Here is a 17937-nt window from a genome sequence, read left to right as displayed (position 1 = left end):
CTCCTCAGCCCCGAGACGCTGCTGCCTTCATTCAGTGCTTTGAGATCGGGAGCTGGGGAGAGGCAGCACCCAGAGGGGAACGGCCCCGCTGCGGGCTGGGGGCACCGGGAGGTGCGGACCGGGGCTGCTGCCGTCCCGATCCCACTCCTGGCCCCATCCCAAACCCGACACTCCCGTGGGAACACGGCCGGGTCTCCCGGGCTCGGCTTCCTGCACCTCCCGAGCATCAGCACCCCGGGGCCTCACGGTCCCAGTCCCGGTGCCGCTCGGTCGGCGTCCGGGTTCCGGTCCCGGTTCCAGCGCTGGTCGGGCAGAAATGAGGGGGTGCCGCACTCGGAGGATTACGGCGGCGGCGCGGACGGGGAGCGGAGCCGCCGCCGCCACCGCCGCCGTATAAAAGCGCGTCCGCGCCCGCCCCGCCCGGGCTGCGGTGGCGGCGGCGGCTCCGCTCCAGGTGCGGCGGCTCCCGGCAACGTCCCGCTCGCGGCGGCGCCGCTCGCTCGGTCGGTCCGTCCGTCGGTCCCGGCGTCGCGTCGCGTCTGTCCCGTCCCATCGCATCCCCGTCCCCCGGGTCCCCGATCCCCGCTCCTCGCGGCCGCTTCCTTCGCGCTCCTCCCCGGGCTGGCGGGTCCCCCCGGTCCCTCCGCTCCTTGTCCCGGTCCGGGTCTCTCGGTGCCGCCGGTCGCTGCCGGGGCTTCCGGCTTCGTCCTGCCTCCGCCGGTGCCCGGCCCCCGGTGATAGCGTTGCCCCTCGGGTCTCTTCCAGCCCCACACCCGGCAGCAACATGTGGCTGCTGGAGCGGCTGCGCGGGGTGGCGGAGAACGGCGGGTCCCGGGGCGCGGGGACAGACGAGTCCTCCCGGGGATCCCGCTACAGCAACGTCCTCACCCCCGACAAGATCCCCGACTTCTTCATCCCGCCCAAGCTGAGCGCGGCACCCGCCGAGGCCGAGGGCTCCGAGGTGCCCGCAGGGGCCGCTCTGGGCGCCTCAGTGTCGGAACAGGACCTGGCCAAGCGCAAAGCCCCGCGCAGCCCCCGCCCGTCCAGCCGCTCCCGGTCCCGCACCGGCGGGCGGCACATCATCCAGATCGAGACCGCCGAGGACTGGACCGAGGGCGGCACCAACGTGGACCCGCAGGCACAGACGGCCATGTCGCTGCCCTACGTGCCCAAGGCTCAGACCTCCTATGGCTTCGCCACGCTGATGGAGAGCCCGCACACCCGGCGCAAAGAGTCCCTGTTCCACAGCGAGCACAGCAGCCTGTGCCCCTCGCCCGTCACCTCGCCCGGCGCCCAGCGCAAAGCCAAGCTCAACGGCGACAGCGGCCGCCGGACACCGGCGGATCTCGGCGCCGCCCTGATGCACCCGGGCCGGTATTTCAGCGGCGGAGAGAGCGACACGTGCTCCTCGGCAGAATCCTCACCCTTCGGCTCCCCGCTGCTCTCCCGCTCCGTGTCCCTGCTGAAGCTCTTCAGCCAGGAGAGCCAGTCCAAGGTGATCAAGCTGAAGCACTCGGTGGCCCGCAACAGCTCGCTGAGCACCGACGACAGCTCTGCCGACACCAGCCCCAGCGCCCAGCGCCGCGCCAGGAGCGCCCCGGCCGGGACGCAGCCTCCGACGGCCGTGCTGCCCCTGGAGCTGCCCGCGGGCCGGGAGCGGGACCGGGAGCACAGCCTGAGGCTGAGCCGGGGCGGGAGCCTGCGCCTGGCCGCCGAGTACGACCCCTCCAACGCCCGGCTGCGAGTGCGCCTCGTCTCCGCCGAGGACCTCTACGATGCCCTGGTCGACCTGCGCAGCATCAACTGCTGCGTCTCGCTGTGCCTCAACCCCGGCAAGCTGCAGAAGCAGCGCAGCACCATCGTCAAGAACAGCCGCAACCCCGTCTTCAACGAGGACTTCTTCTTCGATGGGCTGGGCCCCGGGCACGCCAGGAAGATGTCCCTGAAGCTCAAGGTGGTCAACAAGGGCAGCAGCCTTAAGCGGGACACGCTGCTGGGGGAGAAGGAGCTGCCGCTCACCGCCCTCCTGTCCTGCCTGTAGGTACCTGCTGCCAGCCCCGGAGGGAGCCCTCCCGCCTGTGGGGCCGGCTCTGTCCCCCAGCCCCGCTGCAGGAGGGTTTGGAAGGGCCCCCTGAGGAGGGCCGGGGTCGTGGCAGAGTGTGGGGGTCCCCAGGAATGGGGCTCTGCCAGCACCAGCCGGCAGCCACAGCCTCTCTGCCCCTGCTCCCTCCCTGGTCCTGCCCCGGGGCTGCATCTCCTGGAGCCCAGCAGAAAGTGGGGAGCCTCCAGCCCATTCCCCACCACCAGGGAGGATGGAAGCACCTGTTGGACTCTTCCCTCCCTGTGCCTGTGGTCTCCAGCTGCCACCAAGCAGGTTGGAGGTGGGTGAATCTCTGTAGCACACTTAGGGCCACCTCTCAAAGCCCCAGCACCTGTAGTCAGGTGACAGCTTTAATTTAAAAGACAAGTTTCTGGTCTTGGAAACTGCAAAGAAAATACTGCAGAGGTGACCTGAGAGTGGGCCAAGGGCGGCCAGCCTGGGGGATGAGTCAGGTCTGTGGCTTTTGAGCCTTTCCTGGACTCGGTCCAGCCCTGTGAGGCTGCAAGGTTGGCTTGGTCTGACCCCTGCAGCCTCCTGGGCTGCCCTCCCTGCCCACCCCAGCACTGTCCCCACAGCTGCCCCTCCTGGGCAACTGCTCATGGAGCTTTGGGGGGTTTTGTTTGCCCATACCCAGGAGGCTGCCTGTGCCTTTTCCCTGCCCACTGGAGGGAGATGCTGGGGCTGGCACCTCTGCCCTGGGCACACCGATGGTCCCAGGCAGTGTCCCAGCAGATGTGCTCGCTGACAAAAGCTGAGGTGACAGCAGCAGCCCCACCTGAGTGCGGGTGAGGCTGGGCAGGGGGGCAGGCTGAGGCTCCACAACCCTGCATCCTCCCCTGTCTATGAGGGCAGAGGATCTTTCAAGTGGCAGCAGAGATGTGTCCTGCGGGGCCCCCAAGCTCCTGTGCCCAGCGGGAGCTTCCCAGAGTGACTGGCCTGGCTTCCAGTTTCCCTTTGGGGCGGGAGCTGGGTGCTGCCAACCCTCCCCATCCCACCGTGTCACCCTCCTGAGTGCCTGGGGACAATGAGGGCGGGGAGGACCCAGCCGGGGCATTCCTGCGGGTGGATCAAACACTCTGCGTCGTTGTTTGGTGTGGTGTCACCCTTTGTGTCGGGCTCTGCATGTTTCTGTGCGGGGAGCAGGGCTTGCAGCGCTCCCGTGGACGCACACACACACACACGTGTCCCCTCTGTGTTAACCTCTGTGCTGGCAGTCCATGTTCCTTCCTTGTCCTTTTGCAGCAGATGGCAGATCTCAGTGTTGACTATTTATACCCGAGGCTGATCTTTTTGCAGCGTTTTATTTTGTCTGTAAATACGTTCCAGGTACAGAGGCAGAGCCGTGTTTGCATGTCGGGGGGCGGGGGGATCCAGGGTGATGGTGGCTGTTTGCTGAGCTTGTGGCTGAAAACGTGCAGGACATAAGGAGCTGACATGTCCATCCTTCACAGGGAGTGTCCCACCTGAGGCTTCCCTGTGCTCCCCCAGGAGCCAGCACCAGGGATGGTTCCCCACCCTCAAGTGCCCTGGCTCACCCTGGGGAGGGGGGGACAGGGAGAGGGGTCACATTCCGGGGTCTGGGGTGACCATCCTGCCCCCGAGGAGGTCTGGGGCAGGAAGGGGACCCTGCCCAGCCGGCTGCTGCCTGGCAGCCCCCACACACCTCACCCTGTGCTCCCTGGGGGGACCCGGGAGCTGCTGGGGTGGGGGGCACCGGCTGCAGGAAGAGGAGGAATGGGAGCTGGGATGAAGGCTTTGGTGCTCTGAGAGGTTTGAGGGCTGACATCCCCTCAGAAGAACCGTGTGCCTTTGGGTTTTGGGGGGAGGAGGAGGATGCTGAGAGCTGCAGCCCGGGCTGCTCCTTGGCTTGAGGGAGACCCAAGGGGCTGGGGACCCTCGTCCTGCCCCACCCCAGCCTGTCCCAGGGCTGTCCTGCTGGAGCTGGGTGTGTGCCCATGCAGGGATGAGCTGCTGTGAGCCCTGCTCTGAGCTGGGCTGGTGGTGTGGGAGCCAGGGCTGTTGCTTGGATGGGTCTCTGCTGCTGGAGCTATTTTCTATTGTTCCTGCTTTGATATCTCTGTGGCTGGATTTAATGATGTATTTTTTGGAGTGAAAAAAAAATATATTAATACCTGAATGGAATGTTTGTTTACAGATGATTTCCTCTTTTTAGTGCAATAAAGTAATTTCTAAAACAGATGCAGGTGTGGCCCTGGCTCCTGCTTTCCCAAAGATATTTCCTGGCATTATTCTCGATGGCTCCCTGTGTGCTCCCCTTTCCAAGCAGCCTTCCAGGGGCTCAAGGTGCTTCTGAAGCTCTTCCCCATCTGCCATGGGGTGAGGTGAGAGTGAATCTCCTGGGGAGAGGGGGGTGCATGGGGAAAGGTGCTGCTCCTGCTTGAGGGGGGACTCAGGGCTGTGCTGAGCCACGGCATTGCCAGCTCACAGCCAGGGCTGTGACACTCTGGGGGTGTCCTTCCTCCTCCTCCTCCTCCTGACCCCTGCAGCCCTTCCCAGCACTGGCGATGAAGAAAATGGTGATGGTTTTGTTCTGGCCACTCCCAGCCCCCCCTGCCCAGCTGACAGCATTCAGGTTGCTTTCTTTTCTCCCCACCTGCCGCTTCCAAATCTGTTCCTAGCCAGATGCTGCTGAAGAAAAAGAGGAGTGTTTGCCTGTTACCTAAATACCATTTTTCTAATTTCCACAATTCTGATAATTTGTCATTTTTGATAGCTATAGAGGCTGGGTGGGAACAGATCTGTTCTCTCACCTCTGGCCCCCACAGGGTTGCTGAAAGCAGCTTGGTAGGTGCTAATAATTTAAGTCATGCTTTTTCTAGAGGTCCAAAGCTGCAGCAGTTAGTAACAAAATGAGGCTGATTAAGTTAGTCTGAACCAGAGTGGATGGGGTCAGCCTGAGCACACAAAAATCCCTGGAAAGTGTCCAACGTTTGAAGCAATGGAAGCAGCCAGAGGGGTGGAGAGGGGCATCTTGTGGGGGAAGATTTAACTCTGAATTTGTAATTGAGACACCGTGGGAAGGAAATGTGTCTGCCTCACTGACCTGGGAGGGCTTGGTCATGCTGAGAGCTGGGAGGAAGAGGATGAGACATCCTCTGAGGAAGAGGGTGACACATCCCCACTGCACAACAGCCCCTGGGGTCAGGGGGTGCCCAGGCAAAGAGCAGCCGGGTGAAATCCCAGCTCTGCCCTTTGCTGTGCACACCAAGGGATGTCTGACCCCTGGGAGGTTTCCCCTGCACAGGGATCCCTCTGACCAGGGGTCCTGAGGAATGTGGGACCCAATCTGTGCAGGAAACTGAGGCAGAGCTGGATGTGGAGGAGCCCTGATCTCCAGAGAGAGGGATTGAGGCTCACCTGGGTCAGAGGCACACACAGGCCATGGCTATTTTTAGCCCTGTGTTCCCTCAGCGCTGAGGACTCAACTTCTGAGAAAATTGCCTGGAGCTCATTTAGCCATGGCGTGATGGCTGGCGAGGGAGGGAGGGAGGGAGGAGAGGGCAAATTAGGGGCTCAATTTCATCCAGGGCGTTCTGCAGGGCCGAGGCTGCCGGGAGGGCTCTGCAGCGAGGAGATCAGCGGGGCTGGCCCTGCTGGGGACACCCTGGCCCTGCTGGGGACACCCTGGGGCTCCCAGGGCCGAGGTGTTCGGGGATCCTTGGCAGTTTTGGCTGAGCCGTTTTGCCACGGCTCCTTCTCCTCTCGGTGTTTTTTGGCTGCTGTCGAGGCTGGGGGAGCCTGGCGTGCTCCAGCCCAGCCCTTTCCCTCCCCCCACGCCCGACTCCGGCTGCCGATTTCCCGTTTTTCGGTCAGAAAAGCATCTTCCCGTTGCCTGGCAACGCTCGGCCGGTGGCGGGGACAGGGGTGGCCCTGCGGCCGGAGCCAGCTCGGTGCCGGTGGTGACTCCGCCACGCGGTTCTGGACAGCCAGAGCGGGCGGGGAGGGCGCGGGGAAGCGGCGGGCGCGGTCCGGCTGCAGGGAGGGAGCATCGGCCTCCCCCGGCTGCAGCGCTTTATTGAGAGCATTTGTCTTCCATGGCAGCGTGTCTGCCTTCAAGGGGAGAGGAGAGACTCCCACTGTTACTGGGAGGAAAACAGAACTTAATTGAATCTCAGAGTCTCTTCAGTGGAGAGTGACAGGTCTGAATTACCCCCGGCACCCAGCAGTCTGTGCTGCTCCTCCAGGGCACACAGAAACCCCCGGGCTGGGGTCCCAAGAGCCCGCCGGGGGCAGAGGTGTCCTCCAGCTCCTCATCAGCCCCGAGGCACTTGGCACCGTGCTGAAATGCAGCTCGGTGGCTGCAGCTGCCCAGCACACGCTCCCTCTGTGCTGCTTTCCCATCTGCACTTTGCTCTCCTGCTTTGAGGCTGGCAATCCAACAGGGATCTGGGCCCAGATCGTGCCTTCATAGCCAGGAAAAGGCAACCAGAGGATGGGAAATGGCACTTTGGATTCCCCCTCAAGCCTCTGGATCCAGCCTTGACTTGGGGCTGGGGTCAGGGTGGGTGTACAGAACACGAGGAGCTGCAGTGGGAGAGTGCAGGGAGCATGCAGGGATGGATGAGGGTGAGAGCAGCAGGGTGCAGAATCTTCCCTGCCTCTCCTCACCCTCTCTAGTGACCTGCTCCTCGCCAGCTGCCTGGTGGACTCTGACATTCTGCCTTTAAAACGCTCTGCAAAATTCCCAAAGCATCAAGAGGGCCCAGGTGGGAGGGGGGAAAAACAGCATAAATTATCAGGCAGGAGGATTTGTTAAACACCAGCAGCTGCTGGCAAAAACTTCAATATCAGTGCAGCCGGGTGCTGATCCATGTGTCTTTTGGGGCCAGGGGCTGGCACCAGCTCAGGGGGGCTGTGGCTGAGCCCAGGGGGGCTGTGGGGCACAGAGGTCCTGCTGAGGTGGAGGGCACCTGGCTGGACGCAGCAGGGCAGGGCTGAGAGATGCTCCAGGTCTCCCCTCTCTGTGCTCCCCACCCAGACCTCACCTCCTGGGTGGGGGCATGTCCATCTGCAATCCCCCGAGTGCTTTGGGGTGTGTTCGCCCTGCTGTCCGTGCTGTGGCCGTTCAGGGGGGTGGGCTGTGGTGGGAGGGGGCTCCAGCCCTGGCCTGGACCGCCCCTGCCACGCCGTGGGAGCCGGGCTGGCATTGCCATGGCAATGAGATAACAACGGCAGCTGCCAGGCGGGAGCAGCGAGGGCAGGGATCTCCAGCACTCACCCGCGCCTCACACTGGGATCCCAGCCCAGGCCTGACCTGTGTGTCTTGGTTTGGAAAGACAGGAGGCTGCTAAGGAAGGCAGGAGCCTCCCCTGGAATGGAGAATGTGAACCCTCCCCATCGCTCTGAATTGCTATAAATTTTAAATTAAGGGGCTCTCAGGCAAAAAATATGGGAGCAGGAAATAACAGTTCTTTAAGAGGGAAGAAAAAAAAGTGAAAGGATAAAATAAACAATGCAGTACACTAGAACAACACTGCCAGAGTCAGAACCCAACCTGACACCCTGTGGGTCAGGCTGTTGGCAGCAGGACCATTGGAATTGTGGCTCAGCCCTCCTGCAGTGCCAGGGCTGGTTCTGCTGGAGCAGGAATCCTGGAGAAAGGTGCAGTCTCTGCCTCTGAAGATCCAGGGCAAGAGGCAGCTGCTGTTCCTCTGGGCAATCCAGTGCAGAAGCCGTGCTGGTGTCCAGAATCTCCAGATTATATCCAGGTAGCAATGCTTGGCTCCTCCCTCTGGGCTCCCATCTCCCAATGGGATGCTGTAGTTCTTATCAGCCATGCAGGGACATTCAATGGCTGTTATCAGCAGGTGTCCCCTCCCGAGGCAGGAGTGATTGTGGTCACTCAGAGAGAGAGATAGGGCAAACTGCCCCATTGACAAAGATAATCTGCCATACAGATGGTAACAGAAAACATCTTGCATTGCAATCTGGAACACTGTGACATCCCCTGCCCGAGCTCTGTATGGCCTGGACAGCAGTGAGCACATCTTTGCTGCGGTGAAGCCCTTGGCACCCTTCACACCCTCGGCAGAGACGGAGGTTGCGCTGAGAAATCCATAAAAACACAGACTCAAACCCTCCAAGCTGTCCACAGCCGGGTTATAATTAATCCCCATTTGCGCTTCTGTCCAATTTCCCTCGCAAGGCTCCTGACCCAGACCAATTGTTGCAGGAGGTTTCTGTAATTGCTAATTGCTAATCTTATCAAGGTGAGAACACTGCAATTAGCAGGTGAGCTGCTGCTGGGCGAGTGTTTGCCTCACCTGTGCCAGGGGAGGATGCACACAGCCTGCAGTGCTTGCCAGGGCTGTTCCTTGCCCAGTCTGGGCAGGAAGGGATCCCCAAGGTGCCCTCACCTTTCCCAGCCCCACATCACCATGCAAAGTCCTTAAACAGCCCCAGAGCCTCTGAGGGGGCTCAGGCAAACAAGGCACAAACCCTCGGGAGATCCTGCTCCGAGCCGTTTGGGAACTGAGGCGCTTTTTTGCGGACAATCTGTTCCCTCCCACTGCCGCTGGCTCCCTGCCCGCCCCATTCCCCGCAGAGGCGGAGGTGGTGAGAGTGGCTCTGGCCACCAGGACAATTCCATGGGAGCCACCAAGTGCCACAGGGCCAGGCTGGGCTGAAGGGGCAGTGCTGGCAGAGGCCGGGAGCAGAGAGCAGCCAGGTGTTCCCCCAGGTGTTCCCCCAGGTGTTCCCTCAGGTGTTCCCCCAGGTGTTCCCTCAAGTGTTCTCCCAGGTGTTCCCCCAGGTGTTCCCTCAGGTGTTCCCCCAGGTGTTCCCTCAAGTGTTCTCCCAGGTGTTCCCCCAGGTGTTCCCTCAAGTGTTCCCCAAGGTGTTCCCCCAGGTTTTCCCTCAAGTGTTCCCCCAGGTGTTCCCCCAGCTGTTCCCCCAGATGTTCCCCCAGCTGTTCCCCCAGGTGTTCCCCCATGTGAAAAAACGCCAATCACTTGTTTTGAAAATGTTAAAAATTTATGTGTAGTAAATGATAAAAATTTATATTTAAGAATTTATATTTAGTAAATTTAGTAATAATGTGGTTCTACAAATAGTCATAGAATTAGAGTAATAATAATGTGGACAATTTGGATTAGGACAATATGAGACAATGGAAACAAAGAGTTATGGACGTCCAGGTACCTTTTTCTGGGCAGCACAAGCCCGAAAAAGGACACAGTTAACAGAGGATTGACCCTTAAAAACAACAGCCTGTTGCATATTCATACACTTCATACATGATGCATGTGAAAAATGCCAATCAGTTGTTTTTAAAATTTTAAAAGTTTAATAGTAATAAAATGGTTATAAAAATAGTAATACAATCAGAGTAATAATAATTTGGACAATTTGAACTAGGATAGTATGAGACAATAGAAACAAAGAGTTATGGACGTCCAGGTACCCTTTTCTGGGCAGCACAAGCCCGAAAAAGGACACAGTTAACAGAGGGTTGACCCTTAAACACAACAACCTGTTGCATATTCATACTTCTCATATATGATGCAGAAATTCCATTCAAACACAGGATTCTGTCTGGTCAGTGTCAACTTCTCCCTCCTAATCCTAAGGCACCTTCAATCTTTAGCCAGGCGGGAAGAAGTTCGTTTCTTCTGATAATGGAGCAATAAATTCTCTTTCTCTGAAAGATTTAGGTGTCCTGTGTCTGCCATCTCGGTGTGATTCCTTTCTTAAAAAAAAAATATAACCTAAAACGATATTTACCACACTACTTAAGAGAATCAACACAGCATCACTTTCTAACACAACACATCCAATACCCATTTGAATATTTGCGAAAAGCCGACCACAAACCACGCATTTTTCACGCCCCACATCAGGCAGGTGACCTTCAGATGGGGCTCCCAGGTGTGCCTGGATGGCATCACGGATTTGTGGGGGGGTTTGGGGGGCAGGAGGGGGCTCAGACAGCCCAGGAGAGCATCGCAGCGCCGGTGGCAGGGGTGGCAGGGGGTGGCAGGGGGTGGCAGGGTCCCAACCCTCGCCGCAGCCGCCGAGCCCGTGGGGTGGTGTCGCACGGGCGCCTCCCGAAGCCTCTCCCTTTGCCGCCCCCAGCCGTCTGTCGCTGCTGACACTCGCCGACAGGAATAAACTCCAACACCTACCATATGCTTTGCTACTTCTGCTGCCCGCGCTCACTTGTTACTATCTATTTTCCAAAGCTGGGGCAGCCTCTGCGTGCGGCGGCTGCCAGCAGTGGGGAGACGAGCTGCGGTGGGGCGCTGGTGTTTATGGCACACGGGAGGGCAGGGGATCTCTCTCTGGGGCTCTCAGACCTGCTCTGGGGGCAACTCCTGCTCCCCAGCACTTCCCACATGGGCACCAGCTCTGCTGTGGCAGTGGATTTGGGGCTGGTGGGACCACCTGGTCCTTCCTCAGCTGCTGTGGCAGTGGGTTTGGTGCTGGTGGAACCACCTGGTCCTTCCTCAGCTGCTGTGGCAGTGGGTTTGGTAGCTGGTGGAGCCAGCTCTGGTCCTACCCTGCTGTGGCAGTGGATTTGGTGCTAGAGGAACCACCTGCTCCTGCCCCAGCTGCTGTGGCAGTGGGTTTGGTGCTGGAGGAGCCCACTGGTCCGGTCCTGTCCTGTCCTGTCCTGCTGTGGCAGTGGGTTTGGTGCTGGTGGAACCACCTGGTCCTTCCTCAGCTGCTGTGGCAGTGAATTTGGTGATGGTGGAACCATCTCTGGTCCTGCTCTGCTCTGCCAGTGGATTTGGTGCTGGTGGAGGGACCTGGTCCTTCCTCAGCTGCTGTGGCAGCGGATTTGGTGCTGGTGGAGCCAGCTCTGGTCCTGCCCTGCTGTGGCAGTGGATTTGGTGCTAGAGGAGCCCACTGGTCCTGCCCTGGCTCAGCTGTTCTGGCAGTGGATTTGGTGCTGGTGGAGCTGTTCTGGCAGTGGATTTGGTGCTGGTGGAGCTGTTATGGCAGTGGATTTGGTGCTGGTGGAGCTGGCTGGCCCTGCCCAGAGGGCTCAGCACGCTGGTGGTGTGTCCCTCCCACAGCACCGTGCCATGCTGTGCCCAGGCACTGCCCACTGCCCACTGCCACAGCTCACTGGGCACTGACAATGCTCCTGCTGGGGCACTGCCCCAAGCCCACGTCCTGGCCTCCATCCAGCCCACTCATCCTGGCTAGGAGCAGTGTTGTATTGCACAAAATAGTTTATTAATTGTTGTTTTGCACTGGGTGATTGGAGATTTGCACCGGGTAGTCTTTCTATTGCACTGAATGTTACATCTCATGGTTTGTTATTCCCTGGCCAGGAGCAGGACACCAATGGCTGTTCCCTGAGCTGTCCCCTGGCACAGGGACGTGAACCAGCAGGATGGCTTTGGGTTCTGGGTGTGGGATCTGCATCCTCAGGGCTGTCCCCAAGGAAAGCCACGGGGAAGGAGGCAGTGAGCAGCAGTCAGTGCAGGATGGGCACAGCCTCCCCTGGCACGATGGAGATTCGATCTCAGTGTGGAGGCACCGTGAGCAGCGTCTCTTCCCCACTGTGAGCTGCTCCGTGTGTTTACGACTCTCACAGCCAGGAAAATTCATCTCCTTTGGGGAGTGAATGCATCTCGGCTCATCCTCCAGGTGCCAGAGCTGGGGATGACGCTGTAAACGACGGAAGATCTTCACCGAGGAGCTCGGGCTGAGCCTGTCCTGCCCCCTGGCACTGTCACAGCTCCCCAGGACAGGCGGGGCTGTGCATGAGCCCCGGGGCATCCTGCATCCCGCATCCCGAGCTTTAATTGCACCATGCCGCTTTGATTCCTGGCTTTAATTGCAGCCTAACGAGGCCCGGGCAGCAGGAGAGGAAAACATCAAGCTTCAAGGGAAACAAATCGGGAGAGGAAAAGAACATTTACTGGTGACTAATAGGTCTGTGGCTCGGCGTGTGTGTTTGCCTGCCACAGCGCGGGACGGTGCCAGGAGCAGAGGGGATTTCTCCCTTCTTGGCAAGCCCAGATGCACAGTGCAGTGCGAGGAGAGAGGATTTTTCTGGGCCCATGCCGTTTCTGTGATATTTTTAACGCCCGTTGCACAAAAGCTGAAACCCATCCTGAGCTAAACAGAGAAGATTTTGGCTGTTTTCAAGGCAGGGCGGGGGCTAAACAATCCCGTGGTGGCAGATGGGGACGTTCACACGCTGCACTGGTCACAGCAGAGGAGATTGAGGCTGATCTGGTGAGAGGAAAGGAGAGTTCCTGGTGCTGGCACCCAGAGCAGCCACCACCCTCACCAAGTGCCACCACCCTCACTGAGTGCCACCACCATCCCCGAGTGCCACCACTCTGGGTGAGGATGGGGCAGGACAGACAGATCCCGGTGCTGGCAGTCCCTGAGCTCGAGCCCATTTCCCTGGCAGGGCTGTGGGGACCCTGCCTGGCACCCCCTGGGCTCTCCTTGTGCACCAACCCAGCGTCCCCAAGAGCTGCTCAGGGGTGGCCAGGGTTCCTTTGTGGGCTTTGCTGTGTTGGGGAAGATGAAACAGGAAAGCCTTATAAATATGATTGCCTGGCAAAAGATTTTGAGAATATGGAAACTATAAGCGAGATTGAAATGAAAGCAAGCTTTGAGATCCCTCAGTTACTGAACAACGGGAAAACAATGGCATGGCCAGCTGAAGGTGATCCCCTTTTGATGGAACAACACCCTCTGCTTGCAGGCAGGCCCAAGGGTCAGAGCAGACCCTACAGCTTGGCAGAAGGGGCCCAAAGAGGAGTTTTTAGGGTTTAAAATGTAGCACAGTATGGTAATGTAGTGATTCTTATAGGCTGCATGTAAATGCTGTAGGATTTGTATCTTGTACTAATGAAAATTATTGTTCCTTCAGTGAGGGGATGCCAGGGCCAATCCCACAGGGTGGGAACAGGGACATGGGGATAAGGAGAGGGCAGCATCGCTCTGTGGTGTTCCTGATGCCCACCTTGGCCTCTGGGGTGGCCCCACAGATATTTGTGTGGCTCCAGCATGGCTGCCTGGGCTGTTTCCCCACAGCAGACAGAGCTGGGATCTCGTTAGTGAGCTCCTGGACTTTGAGCATGTTGGAAAACAGCGCTTGCTAATAAGAGAAAAAGAATGACAGCAAATAAGCCCAGCCACGGGAACATGCCCTTTTCATCCAGCATTTTTTATTCCCCCACGTTCTCCCCCCCTTCCCTTCTTCGCCAGTGGATTGAAGCCACTGTAATAAAATTATTAAATATTAAAAAAAAAAAAAAAAAAAGATGTAGCCCCCACCTCGATGCGGCAACCATGGAAACTGGATCAAGGGGACACCTGTACATTTCCATTCCGGGCTCCTGCTTGCTGAATATACAGAGGAGCACTAATTAAAACCCCAGTGAGAATGGCAGGTGGAGGGAAGGAGCCAGCCCTGGCAGGGGGGGCTGTGTGCTGCAGGGATGGGCCCTGCCAGGTGTCCAGCGAGCCTTAAACACCACCTGATGCTTCCAGCTCCTTCCAGCTCTGGGATGTGGAGCAGGCGCTGGCTGCACCCCAAAAACTGTGCTTACAAATTTACCCCAGCCCTGATGCACCCCCGAGTACTGAGAGGCCTTGGGGACCCCATATCAGCCATGGGGATGATGCTCAACAGGGCAGGGCAGAGCTGGCCCTCTGTGATTTTATTCTTTTTAACCATTTCAGCAGGAGGAAGCTCCCCTGATCTGGCACGTGAGCCCCCAGAAGGAAAAGGCTGTGTTGAACCTGCAGGTTTATTTTTACCGACAGCAAATGGCAGCGCCTGGAACATTCCCCTCTTTGGAGTTAATTTTTACTGAAGCTCAGTTTTAGTCATTGTTGTCTAAATCTGACTCCTCCACACTTATCCCACGGAAAAGCTCCTGCAGCTCAGCCCTCAGGGTTTCAGTGCCCCCAGGGCTGGTGCCTGATGCCAGCTCCTGCCAGCCCACGGCAGTGATGGATGGGGAAAGCTTTTCCTTCCTTTCGGCAGCGCAGACATCAGGCCGTGCCCTTCCTGCTGGGGGTGAGCAGAGCCCTGAAACCCTCTGATTGCCCAGGAACCGCCTCAAATCACTCCCCCAGTGTCCTTCCCAGCTGGAGCCCACAGCAGGGCTGGCTCCTGCTGCATGCAGGGGCTCACTATGGCTGGGGTTGGACCAAGGGCTCTCTGGTCGCTCTGCCGTGCTGTTTTCCCGGCAGGCTGCTCATTTTTTCTGCTTGAGCTGTGGAGATGACAGCGTGCTGAGAAGGTGAGGATCCTCCTCCTCCTCGGTGCCTCTGCCCCTCTCAGGACATCCCGGTTTGGCACGGATCAGCCCGGGCAGGGTGTCTGAGCTGGTCTGGTTCCCCAGCCGGGCTCTGGCTCCACAAACACCCAGGCACGTTTCCAGCAGCTCCCCCCAAAATATCGTCCCGTGGGGCTCTGAGGAAGGGGCTCCACTTGGGCACAGAGCTCAGGCACGCAGCTCAACTTTGGGGAGAAGAAGCAAATTCCCGGTTTCCATGGGAACGGGAGGAGGAAAGTTTCTGGGGCTGCGGCTGGGATTCTGCCAGCCAGGCGAGGCAGCGGGACCCCAGGGCAGCCATCCCCCCCCCTCTGGTGGCATTCCAGCTGCCCGTGCCCCCAGGGCTGCCCCCTGAGATGAGGGGGGCACCGGCACTCCTCGCCCTCCCCCTCGGAGCTGTGTCAGATGTGAGCTGACATTTAGCTCTCGGCTCAGCGAGGAGATGCTGCGATAACTCTAATCTGCTTTTCTCCTCCTCACGCTCTCCCTGGAGGCAAAAAGCCGCTGCTGGGAGAGCAGGGGGGCTCTGGCAGCTCGGCACAACAGCACCGTGCTGGGGGTCTGCAGGGTTCCGAGGGTCCGGAGGTGTCCCAGCAGCACCACACCCTCCTCAGCCGTGCCCTCCCATCAGGACACGAATGCCAGGGGCTGCAGCTCCTTGGGGACATCCCAAAAGCTGCAAGGACAGAGGAAAAACAGCACCCTGGGCACGGCAAAAAGCCCCCAAGTCCTGGTGGCTGTGGCCCCTGCCAGGGGCTGCAGCTCCTTGGGGACATCCCAGGGAATGCCAGGGGCTGCAGCTCCTTGGGGACATTCCTAAGGAATGCCAGGGGCTGAATCTCCTTGGGGACATCCCAGGGAATGCCAGGGGCTGCAGCTCCTTGGGGACATCCCAGGGAATGCCAGGGGCTGCAGCTCCTTGGGGACATTCCTAAGGAATGCCAGGGGCTGCAGCTCCTTGGGGACATCCCAGGGAATGCCAGGGGCTGCAGCTCCTTGGGGACATCCCTAGGAATGCCAGGGGCTGCAGCTCCTTGGGGACATTCCTAAGGAATGCCAGGGGCTGCAGCTCCTTGGGGACATTCCTAAGGAATGCCAGGGGCTGCAGCTCCTTGGGGACATCCCAAAAGCTGCAAGGACAGAGGTGCAGCAGCACCCTGGGCACGGCGAAAAGCTCCTAAATCCAAGTGGCTGCGGCCCCTGCCACACCACAGCACCCATCACCACCTGCAGGCGGGTGGCAGAGCCACCCTGGCCTGTGTCTCTCTCTTTCCTGGTGTCTCAGCTCCAATTAGCGAGGTCCCCATTAATTTTTTCCACTTAGCAGCTCCCGTCAGTGTCAAGCCGGCAGCGAGAGCAGCGGGAGGGAGCCGGGGCGGAGGAGAGACAGGGAGTTGGGATCAGCCCAGTAATGAGGCACACGGGGGGCTGAGCCTGGCTGGGAAGGAGGCCCTGAAGAGCAAAACCATCTCAGCATCCCCTCCTGGGCTGTGGGGTCTCACAGTCCGAGTCACAGACCAGGTTTGGTGGGGATTTGAGGCATCTTTGGAGGCTCCTGCAGCTGCAGGCAGAGGCTGATCCCCAAAACCCCCAGAGCAAGGGTTAACCCTCAGCACTTGGCCTCTGCCCGGGGCAGCACCGCCCTCCCCCTGCTGCGGGGTGAGGCCAGCACGGCCGAGACCCCCGAGACCCCCCCTGGCCTCTGGAGATTGCCGGGAGCGGGGTTAATGATGCATCCAGATGGAGCTGACCTTTCCACCTTTCCACCTTTCAGCTTCACCTGCAACTCCCTTTTCCCTGCCATTATCTGCATGGATGCCTGTGGATTTCATTTCCATATTCATGGTGTTTTAATGACCCTGTAATATCTTTATGTTCTGCAATTAAATGTGGAATCTTAAATGTGGAATCTTTCCTATTTTTTTTTTCTCTCTCTTCTGCAGATTAGCATCTGCAAAGGATCATTTGTGGCATTTGAGCAGAGGAAGGGAAGCCTGTTCAGGGGGGAGACGGGGTTAATTAAACTTCAGAGCACAGCAGGCTCCACTGCCAAATATCCTTCTTCCAGTGGGACAAGTGAGGGTGAGGAGGGAGCAGCTCTGGGCTGCTCCTGGGGGTGTTGGAGTGCCTTTAAATCGTGCAAGCACACACGAGGCGCACAAATCTGCATCGAGATCCTTATCACGGGCTGCAAACCAGGGCTGAACCGCTCTGGTGTCACCCCAGCGAGTCTGAGCGCTGCAGCTGGGGCAGCCAGGCTGTCATCAGAGTCCTGGTGAGGCCATTAGAGCTCCTATCGCTCCATCTCCATCCCCGAGGCTAATGGACATCTGTGCCGCTGCACCACCCCCTCCTCGGCGCCCTAATTGGGTTTCAGCCCTGTGAGATGGATGGGGCTGGGCTGAGAGCGGAGCAGGGAGGAGCAGGAGGGGGCAGAGGCAGCCCTGAGTAGGACAGAACCCCCTTTGCTCTCCATCCACCTCCTGCCCTTCTTCTCCACCACCCCAAACCTTGTCTGAGGCATCTCCCACAGCATTGCAGGATGGCTGGAGTGGTCTCCAGGGGCTCTCAGCTCCTCCCTGATGGGACTTGGTGACCACAAGCAGCCCCAGCACGCTCAGTGCCTCCCACACAAGCTCCCCCCTCGTTCTCCCCTGGTTCTTTTGAAGCTGCAGCTGTGAACAATATGTTGTGTGAGGCCCAGGAGCGGCGTGTTTGGCACGTTGAATAAAGATGGGGATGAGAAATGCCTTCTCCTGTGGCTGTTTGATGTGAAGGGCAGCACTGAATTCATTAGGAGTGCTGGCAGAGCCTGTGGCAGAGTCCAGGCACTCAGAGGAACACAGGCTGGTGGCCTCTGAAGGTGCCACCCCGTGCAGTGGCACACCATGTGCTGGCCATGCCAAAGCATGTGTGTGCTGGGGGCTGGAAAGGAGAGGATCATCCCTGTTCCTGGGGCTGGAAAGGAGGGAATCATCCCTGTTCCTGGGGCTGGAAAGGAGAGGATCATCCCTGTTCCAGAGATTGGAAAGATAGGCATCATCCCTGTTCCCTGGGCTGGAAAGGAGAGGATCATCCCCAGTTCCAGGGGCTGGAAAGGAGAGGAATCATCCCCAGTTCCAGGGGCTGGAAAGGAGAGGATTATCCCCATTCCAGGGGCTGGAAAGATGGGTATCATCCCTGCTCCAGGTGCCATCCAAGCCCACACACCCCTCCAAACCCTGCTGCCACAGGGCTGCAGCTGTGGTGGACATGGTGCCTGCACAATCCCACCTTTATCCACCCCACAACACTCCCACCCCTGCTGGGTGATCCAGGGGAAGAGGGGGGCTGAATATCAGGAGCCAGAGGTGCAGGATGTGGGGGCTGGATGCAGCTCCATGTCACACCCAGGGGTGCAGGATGGGGGGCTGGATGCAGCTCCAGGGGTGCAGGATGGGGGGCTGGATTCAGCTCCATATCAGACCCAGAGGTGCGGGATTGGGGGCTGGATGCAGCTCCAGGGGTGCAGGATGGGGGGCTGGATTCAGCTCCAGGGGTGCAGGATGGGGGGCTGGA

General features: G+C 59.0%; 1 protein-coding gene across 1 annotated transcript; it reads left to right on the top strand.

The window, feature by feature from the left end:
- The first annotated feature begins 473 nt into the window (after nucleotides 1-473).
- On the top strand, nucleotides 474-4298 carry C2CD4C (C2 calcium dependent domain containing 4C). The gene has a single exon (XM_036399608.2). It carries the CDS (start codon nucleotides 785-787, stop codon nucleotides 2039-2041), a length of 1257 nt encoding a protein of 418 aa, XP_036255501.1. The 5' UTR covers nucleotides 474-784; the 3' UTR covers nucleotides 2042-4298.
- Nucleotides 4299-17937: the final 13639 nt, after the last annotated feature.

This window comes from Molothrus ater, chromosome 26 (assembly GCF_012460135.2).
Source record: "Molothrus ater isolate BHLD 08-10-18 breed brown headed cowbird chromosome 26, BPBGC_Mater_1.1, whole genome shotgun sequence".
NCBI lineage: Eukaryota > Metazoa > Chordata > Aves > Passeriformes > Icteridae > Molothrus > Molothrus ater.
This window is presented reverse-complemented; position numbering and strand designations above follow the sequence as displayed.